This window comes from Ursus arctos, chromosome X (genome assembly GCF_023065955.2).
Source record: "Ursus arctos isolate Adak ecotype North America chromosome X, UrsArc2.0, whole genome shotgun sequence".
Taxonomy (NCBI): domain Eukaryota; kingdom Metazoa; phylum Chordata; class Mammalia; order Carnivora; family Ursidae; genus Ursus; species Ursus arctos.
In genome coordinates this window covers 18,890,620-18,900,537 of record NC_079873.1, presented here as the reverse complement: position 1 = coordinate 18,900,537, position 9,918 = coordinate 18,890,620, and the positions used below count along the sequence as shown (strand labels likewise).

Here is a 9,918-nt window from a genome sequence, read left to right as displayed (position 1 = left end):
ATGGGGTGTGCTTGCGGTAATTTTGAGGCTACATATACTTTGTTGCAACAGTGAGAATGTGGTAGCAACCTGGTATTCTTTCTGTCAATAAGAGCACAGTGCAGAGGGGTCCTTTCCCCAATTTTGCCCTGGAGAATATGTTTAGCTGGTGCTGGAACATAAATATGCAAAAATAAATAAACGGATGAATGAATGAGGAATAAATGAATGGAAGTAGGCACTTGGCTGGGCATGAAGGGACCAATATTTGGAAGCGGTTTTGGCTTCTTGGAGAAAAGGTGGTTGAGAAACTCTTGATTGCCCATTAGCCAAAATGAGGACACCAGAATCACACTCCCAGTGAGGTCTTTATTAATTTAGGACAGTGGTTCTTCACCCTTTTTGGGTCACAGACCTCTTTTGGAATCTGATGACAACTATGAACTCTCTTTTTAGGAAAATGCACATATTAAACATATACACACATTTTTGCATATAATTTAATTTTAGGGAGTTCAAAGTCCCGCCCTCCCACCGACTCATTCATGGCCCCCAGGTTAAGACCCCATAATTTAGATACATAGAATTTGGCAGTAAAGTGGCAGAATGGAGAAAGGACTGAGCCTAGGAGACTTGAATTATAGTCCTGTATCTGCTTCTAACTAGCTCTGTGCACATAATTTCACTTCTCCGGGTTTCAGTTTTCTCATGTGAAAAATGAGGGAGTGAGCTTAATTCTGTCCAAAGATTCAACTGGTATCAACATTCTGGAGGGAGAAGAGGCTGGCACATTCCACAGGAACAGCATTCCTTCCACCAAGGTTCCTCTGTGGGCTGCCTCCTTGGTATACGTTGCTTTCTTTGTACTTTGAAAAGAAGCCTTCTTTCCCTACCAGGTAGGCTCCTCTGAACCCTTGTGGTGCTAATTTTAATCTAACTTGAAAATCTGCACAGAGGCCATAGCTCTCTGGTTGCCTCACTTCCTCTTCCTTGCATGATACCTGTGTAGATATCAAAGAGGACTTCAAACAGATCACCTGGGCAGAAGGGGGGGCAGGGGAGAGGCAAGGCTGGGGAAGACATCCTGACACTGCCTATTTGGTTGAACAGATTCTAGCTCATTCACTTTCCTCTTTGCTTTCTCCTGGACTGGCATGAAACAGAAATAAACAGTTGTAACCACCACGGGGAGGAACTCTGCCATGTGCTGGCTGCAGCCATCCTCAGGTCTTTGCCAGAGAATCCACTAGTACTAACTTAATATTTTCCTCTGTGTCGCAGCTTTACCATGCTTTTAAAAAGTGGGAACTTTGTCTTCAAATACCTGGTGCTTTTTGTGTAACACAAACTTAAAAGTAAATTACCCAGCAGGACTGTTCAAATATCTTCAATCAAGTCAGGCATAGTAATTAAATAGCAAGTGCCCTTCCCTCCCGACTCTCATCCCCAAGGGCCTATATCCCATTTTTTAAAAATTACAATCCAAACCCAACATCCAGAGCTTGTGCCCTCTTGACAGTTGCCCCACCGAATGGTGGTCCAGCCAAATTTTGAATGTCCTGAAATGACCAGGATAACTCATTGTGTCTTCATATAGTCCTAATTCTGTGCCCAAATCTGCAAAAGTTTACTTCTCCGTAGCTTTATATCATGGGCCCCAGTGCTACCGTGTGGGATAGAGAAATTACAAATGATGTCTTGAGTTTCTTCTCTACACCAGCCCTCACCAGGAGCGCTTTGGGAACATCATCTCCCTTGACCCTCACAGTAAATCTGCAACATCATTCAAATGTAGACTCCCCGAGGGCAGGTATATTTTATCTGATCTGTTCACTGCTCTGTCCCGTCTCTAGAACAGTGTCTGGGTGATACTAGGCACTCAGTATGTATTTGCTGAATTTAGAGATTTTTACTTAAAAGTTCTTTTCCCCATTTTACAGATGAGAAAACAGAGATTCACAGAGTTCAAACACTACTACAAGCTGCAGGACTACTTTAATAGGATCCAAAGGAATAAAACCATTATGAAGAAGATACCATTTGTATTCAAGAGGCTCTGCCTCTGCCACACCCCCAAAGGTGGCTGCCCAACCCACCTGTTCTTGAGATAGACACAGCCACACTCCACTACTAGGGCTGAAGGAAAGTGGTGCCGTGGTCTCGGAGTGCCACTTAGAACAATTGGGTGGTGGTTAATTAAAATGACAGGGTTATTAAGGGCCTCATTTAGAGCAGTATGTTGCATGAAAACCATAGCCATGGAGGATGGCATCTGATTATCTCCCTTCTGAGTGAAAATTGAGGGGGTAAAAATGGTAGGAAAGACAGGAGCAAAACAAGCAAACACAAACAAACACTACAAACCAAACCAAAGCAGAACAAAACCCCCAAACCCAAAAGCAAAACAAAACAAAACTTAAGAGCTGGAACAATGAAGAGGGAGCTTCATGAGGGTTTGTCTTATTTTTCCTGTGGAGAAAATGTCCTCCTTTTAGCCCGAGGAGCCCTCATGGCACTTGTTGGACCATTGGTATAGGGCTAAACAATAATGCCCTGTTTCAGTATCATTTTCTTTCTGGCAAACCCCCAGTTTCTTGTGAATTTACATTTTCTGCGGAGCTCTATTCAGTGAAAGAATATCACCCTGACCCTGACTTTTCTTTTTTTCGTTATGACTGGCCAAGAATGCCCAAGTATCACAGTTTTTTCGTTGACCAGGAGAAATATTTTTGATGAATGGAATGTTTTCTTTGGTAAACAAACACCAACTCAAAACCAACCAAATAAGTTTCTTTGGTAAAGTGAACATTAATGTCTTGGTTGGAATTAATTGAAAAAACTTTTGCAAGTGTTTCCTAAGCTAGTTTCTTCCCTCTTTATAGCAATTGAAAAAGTAAAACTTCATGAAGTAAAGACTTAAATTTTATGGGGATGTGATTTGGAGTTGCTTTTGAAGTGTCTTCTCAATGGTGGGACTAAACCAAGCCTGTTGGAGCAATAATCATTAATGAATAAATAATAATGATCTAACAATAAATAATAAATCTTGGCATGCAGAGTCCCCTAGTAAAAGAAAATTCATTGCACAGTCAGAATTCCATAAGCCTTGATTTCAAGTGCTGAAAAGGGAAGTTGACAAGGTTGAAAATGCCCTTCATTTAAAAATACAATATTCCAAGGTATACAGACACTCAATCAAGTTGGAAAACTACTATCTGTCATAAAACAAAGTTCCACAGCAAGTCATTCTGGTTGACCAAATTGAATGATTAAATTCTCAACAAAATCCATTTAATTGGTGTGTGTGTTGTATCAGTGTTGTGGAGTTGCTTTAACCCGAGGTGCTCCACGTGGCCGACACTAAATCAATGGCTGATTTAGAACACACTGTTCAGAAAATGATTTAGCAACATATGATTTAAGAATAAAACCAATCCCCTCTTCGGCTGTGTTTTATAAATAATAGCCTAGTTGCAGGCCCCTTGGAGAGAGAATTGATCGCAGATCTATTATGCGAACTTGCCCTTTTTCGAGGACAGTACTTGTCCTCAGATTAAAGCTCATTATCTTCTAGTTGAGTGCATAACACATTGGTATGATCACTTAGTGTGTCTGCAGGAGAGACTGAACGAGTGTGTAATGCACTAGCTACGTATTGAGAACTGTGTGAACAACAGTACAGGAAATAGAAAGCACAGGTTTGCACTTGGTGCAGTTACATCTGAATCATTTGGGCATTTTTGCTGTTTGGAAAGACAATGGCAAACCTAAATCCCAAACATTACCCAGACATTAAAAAAAAAAAAAGTTTGCCGTGTGGCCAATAAAGTCCTTTGTTCTTTCCTTGGAAATGTACTTTGAAGGGAATAATAGCCCTCTTAAGGGAGAATCTTAAAGTGGCCTGCCCTCTCTTAGGCATGCTAAAATGATGGAAACCCTCTAGTGGTGTGACCCTGGCTGAGTCGCTTTATTCTCCCAGGTCTATTTCCTCCTGTGCGGAGGATGGGGAAGTTGCACGGTACATCCACTAAGGTCCAAAGAGCAAAGTTGCTTTTGGGAAATGCTTACCACTATAGATGTCTAAATAAGCTACATCTCTAAAAGGGAAAAATACTGTAGACATTTGCCTCAAACGTGACCAGGAATTAGCTTCATTTTTATAGGCATAAAGAAAAGTAGGGGTCTGGGGCAACATACACAGCCTCTTCCAATCAAAGTGTTTCTGTTTGGAGCCTGTAAATACCACAATCAACAGTATAAACATCTAGGCTCATTAATGTACAGAAGGGCCGTGCAGTGCATTAGAAGGATACCAGCAAGGGTGTGGGGGGCGGGGTGGGGCACCAGGAAGATGAAAGTGCTGCCAGCTTAGCAGGAATGTTTGACCGTCATCATTGATAAATGTGTATTGGTGATTACATCCTCCAGTCATTTCCATCTATCTCCCCTTCAGTCCTTCATCTCCCTGCCTGCACTTCTATGAAGTTTCCCAGTTTCAGGTCTTACACTCATCAAAGAACTTCCTTTTCTCCTCTGTGTCTTTGAGCAGCCATGTCTCATAGCGAAGGCAGACTGGCTCTACCAGTTGAAAGCTATGGCAGAGAACCATTTCAGTGTTCATTTCTCCTTCCTCAGCTCTGCACAGGCAGATGTTGTTTCTGGGCATCCGTGCAAAAACTGCATGTAGGGTCACACCACAAACAGCTGTACCAGCTGGCCATATTTTTCGTTAAAATGGAGACACTGCCTCCGGGTTCAAGTAGACCCCTGCTTTTCCTCCATCCTGCCAGGTATTTGGGTTTGGCTCTGCAGTTTTGGGTATTCAGAGCCTCCTGCCAAGAGCTGTAACTAATAAAGCAGATCCATTTGGTGACAAGCAACAAGATATTCCAAAATAGAATCGCTCCAACTCTGCAGTGCTGGAGCTGTCATTGGTTTAAAGGTGTATTCACCAAATCATACAAATGTTCAAAGTATACTGATAGGGGGCTATGATTTATTCATTCTAGACAACAAAACTGCCTCACCTGGGTGAATTTAGGGATCACTCCATTTCATTCCATGGGTGATGGCCACTCTACCATAGGTCACTTCCAAGGTTGTGGCTGGCTTTTGCTGGCCAGAACTTTTGAAAGCATCTCCTTGGGGTGCTGGGGAGTTAAGACCTCAAACCACAGACTCTGCCTGGAGCTACTGCTCTGCAGAAGTTCTGGAAGCTTTATTGTTTGAACAATGCTTAAAGCTATTTCTGCCTTGGCAGCTGACCTTTCAATCAGTAGGTTTTTGTCACAATACCAGCAACATCTGCGGTGTGAATAAAATAGGATTCTGCTTGCTAATAAGCTTTCTTCTATTTGATCTTAGTTTAAGAGATGTGTGTGTGTGTGTGTGTGTGTGTGTGTGTGTGTCTGTGTGTGTGCGCGTGTGTAAATTCTTTCTGGTAGCAATCTTTTTGTTTTAAAGACTGAAAATATGCAATGCCCATTTCCCCCCTTGTCCTTTACTTTGGCAATGTCTGTTTCTTAAAAAAGAAAGAACAACTTTGAATTTGTTTCATTAACATAATCTCTTTGCTCTCGATAAGACCTAGGGTGAAAATATAACAAGCAGACTCTATCACACTGTTGTAATTTGGTCAACCACTCGGGTACTGTCAATATCCACCATTTCCACACATTCAATTTCCTCCCGGTTTTCAGGATTTTTCTTCTCTTTCCTTTTTTTCTTAGAGGGTGGCAGGAAAGTCAGTATCACAGGTAAAATGGCAAAGCAGTGAAAGAAGGTGACAAATGCTATTAAAAACAAGCACCTGAACAGTGTACAGGTCAGATTTGAAGGCACAGCTGCGAGAGGAATCAGACCAACGATATAGCAGAGGTAGCTCTGTAAAATAGCTACCCCGTGCACTTCCAGGGCGTTCTTTACCCATTTAGTTCTTGTGAAATCCTTGCCCAGAACAAACGTGGATAACAGTGGAGCACAATTGTCAATTGTGTAGTTAATTCCATAAATTAAGCATAGCACAGAAATGCAGTCCAGTTCTACTTTCCATAATGTCATGAAACCTATCACTCCAAACTCTACGGACACAACTGTTAGAGTGAGCCAGACATTAATCAGAGAATCTGCCACCAGGAATGCCGAGAAGAAGAGCAGGAACAAAGCACTGATGCAGGAGTTGTGCAGGGGGGCTCCCAGAGAGGAGGCATATCGATCCATATACACAAAGGACGGGTTGAAGACAATGAACTTCACCTTGGAGGTGACAGAAAGTCTCCTGAGGGTCTCCAGGAGATCATAGAGTTCTTCTCTGTTAGTTTCCATGGTCTTGGCCACCAGAAACATTCTAGAGGCCACTACATCAACCTCATCATTGTACTTTTTAGAGAAGATGATGTCCTCTTGAAAATGTGAAAATTGGGGAGCTTTCAGGAAGGAATTCCTCAACATGTCTGTGAAGTTTTTCTTAGGCAAGCCAGTGGACACATTGAGTTTCCGAAGGTAATTTAAATAGCTCTCAAACCAGGATATCCGCACGAACCCCTTCGTGTATTCTAGCACGTCTTCTTGGACACTAGTGTTCCAGTATTCTATGGACTCGTATATGTAAAACCCAATCACCGGACTGTAGTTACTAAAGTACTTTTGCTGGGCAGTAGTGTACTCAATGGTTTGGGTCGCAGTTGCTACGATGTTACTAAGGTCTGACCCTTCACTGACCTGCAGATAGCCCATTAAGGCAAAGGAAATATAAATAAGGTAAAAGAGAACTACAAAAGGCTTGACATAGGTGTTGGTTATCCAGTCACAGTAATAGCGTTTGAGGAAACATACCAATAGGTGACTCTCGTAAGTGTTCGCTTCCTCGCCGTCGGTTGTGTCCTCGCTGAATCTGGCTGTCAGGAGAAACCTGTACCATGCCGGCTTCTCCTGCAATGCCTCGGGCTTTGGGACTTTTCTACAGAAGATACTATGCTGGTAATTGTTTTCTATGTAGCCAGTGAATACCAGGCTGGAACCATAAAACGAGAGTACATAGAGGTAGTTGAAGAAGATTGCAATACAGGAATTGCAGCAGAAAATCCTGGCTGCCTCAATGTTCGTGAAAGGGCTGGCCCCTATGCCGAAGGTGACCAGGTACATGGCAGTGGTGAGAGAAAAGGAGAGCATGGAGTCTGCATAGACTGCTGCAGTTCTCTCTTTAACATGTTGGTCTTCTCTAGTTTTCCTCCAGGAGGATAACATTTCAAAAGTCCCATATAATCCATGACCTGAAGGGGCAGAAAAAGACCAGATCAAAAAGTTGAAAAGACTAACCTCTTTAAAGAGAGGAACCAGCTTGGTCACGGGAGACTACTGGGTTAAGGGAAACACAACCAGCCGTGGTGGTGACAGTTTGTAAATACCAAGGATTTGTCCTGTGGAAGAGAGCCCTGTATTTTAGTGAATCCTAAATGTTAATGGCAGGTGAAAGAGAAGATCGAGGAACTAAGATCTTCATGTTTCCTTCTGGCTTAAGAGTGCAGGGTGGACTTTGGCCTATGGAAAGCCAAGTAGATTTGAGTCTGTCTCTTGGGGATTATATACAGTGAGAGGTTAGGGCTGTTGGTGCAGCTTACAGGAATTTTGTTTCCCTTGGTTGGTGGAACACTCGAGAGAAGTTTCCTGGCCACTCATCACTTGGCTTGTCATCCCCACAAGTCTGGCTGGAGGTCAGCACAGAGGAAGGCAGTGGGCAGAGGGTTGTGCGTTAATGTCTCATCATCTCATCTAAGTTTGGCCAAGTGGAAGGCTTTAGGGAGAAAGAGGCACTGTATTTAATTTGAGTCTCGACAGGAGCCTAAATCACAGCCTCTTACCCCCCACATCCCGTATCAGTCCAGGAGGCAACAGATCCGAGACACAGAGGGAAGCACAATAAGTAGCAATGAGTTTGCGTGAATAGGAAAGGTGGAAGATGGAACGTGATTCACACAAACTCTCCCTGCAGCCGATAAAAATTGAAATTATGCTTGTAGGTGTATAGCTTGCATTTTGTCTTCAGGGACCTGTTTGACCAATTTTGCTTGTTCGTAGATGACGTATCCTATCAAGCAGGGGCTGACTCTGCTGGCTTCTCTGCACTATTTGGCAATGGCCTCTGAGGAAGAGAGCCAGATCAATAACCTCTTTCCTTAACTACTTAGTGCCTTGGCCTCCTTGGTTAGTATTCCTGAAGCACTGGAATAGCAGAGGTATGGTAAGTGCCCCCGTTTGGACTCTATTGTAGTGCTTGAGACTGGATCTAGCTTGACTTCCTTCGCCTCTCCTGGTTGGAGACAGACACTCACCCGGTGGCTCTCCCTGAGTTTCCAGGCCACTGCGACATCGAAGAGCCCACCGGAAGTGACCTGTTGTGGCTTTCAGTAACCCCTATCTCGGCACTGGGATCAGCAGATCTAATTTTCTGCTTCTATGCCTTGGCATATTCAATCCCATTATTGAGGATAATAAAATCTTTACCCGGTGGTACAATTGTCTTGTTTTTAGAAAGGAATTTAAAATCTCTGGCCAAGCGTAATGCTGAGTGAAGTGAGTCACTGTTATCTTGTGTGTACAATAACTGGGTGAACATCTTTCCTTGTGCCCAGGCTGGTATTTATATCCTTATTCTGAAGTCTTGCTCGGTCTCAAACCCAAATGCCCATTTCCTAGTCCTAATATAGACCTGTTTCCTCAGAAGGATTTGGCATTTGTCTTAATTTACTAGGCATCATTCTGCAGCCACTTTGAGAGGGCAGGTTGAGACTGTCAGTTTGATAACTAGCACTGTGGCCCCTACTAAATTGGAGGCACCTAAACTCCCCAGAAAGGAAGTCAAAAGTGCACTCATTGACTGGCATTCTTTTAATTGTGTTTTAGAAATTTAACATCTAGTCTCAGAAGGGAAGACTATTAAGTCTGTTTCCACATTGTTCTCAGGAAGGACTGACCGATCTTTGATTAAAAGTAACCGATTCCAGGACAATGAGAGTAAAAGATTAATACCTCCGAGACATCTGTACCCTGGGCAAACAATACTGACCATTTCAGCTGGGGTCATGTAGACTAAGATCTCTTGGATAAAACACACTTTAAAGTTTCACTGAAAATGTCCCATGGAGATTTTTAAAATAGTATTTACATGGTAGAAACAAGAAAAAATATTTTAAAACAGGGCTTTAGTACTGAGTCATTAAATATAGTAAGAATATAAGAATGCATGTAGCAGGATTAGAATTAGTCATATAGTAGAATTTAAATTAAATCTGTTCTAAGCTGATGTGATGTTTTATGACATTATCTGACCCTGACTCTTGTTGGAAAATACCCTATGAATCCATTTCTTACCACGCTGTTGACTAGTCTTAGAGGCTCAGTGAGAAAAGGAATGGGAATTAACAGAGCTATTAGGTGAAGAGATTGAGGCTTGAGGGTCCAGAATGAAAATAATCAAACTCAAGGAAAGGTGGAAATAGGCTGTGAACTTGTCTCCCAAGTTCTGTTGCTGCATTTTAAATGCCTTGTTCTTCTACGGTTTGATCATTTTTATTGAGTCCTGACTCTCTTTGCATATGTTCTTGGTTCTGGGGGCAGCTCCAGAGAGAATTTTCATTTTATTCTTAGGGACTTTTGGAAACTATGCCTTTCCTTCTTTCTTCTCACTACAGGGGTGTGTATGTAGATACTTGCAGAGGTAAGAAGAGGAGGCCCTGAGAAAGAATCCGTGCTACCTGATCACTCAGAGTTTGTTGCTTGTCATTGTTGGTCTTGCCTCCAAAAGCCCTCACCATCCTTCCTGATAGGCCAGATTCTTGTTTCTCAAGACACACCTTTCTGGCAGATGCCTATATGCTAAATTCCAAATTGGAGGTGCGCAGTGTCTTTGAAGAGCTCTTTGGATTTCGGGACAACTGCGGA

General features: G+C 42.6%; 1 protein-coding gene across 1 annotated transcript in view; it reads right to left on the bottom strand.

The window, feature by feature from the left end:
* Positions 1-339: 339 nt before the first annotated feature.
* PTCHD1 (patched domain containing 1) overlaps positions 340-9,918 on the bottom strand; it is a 55,472-nt gene continuing 45,893 nt past the window's right edge. Inside the window, exon 3 of the mRNA XM_026480193.3 lies at positions 340-7,250. Within this exon, the coding sequence (XP_026335978.1) occupies positions 5,596-7,250 (1,655 nt within the window). The 3' untranslated portion in view covers positions 340-5,595. The remainder of the gene's footprint in view (positions 7,251-9,918) is intronic.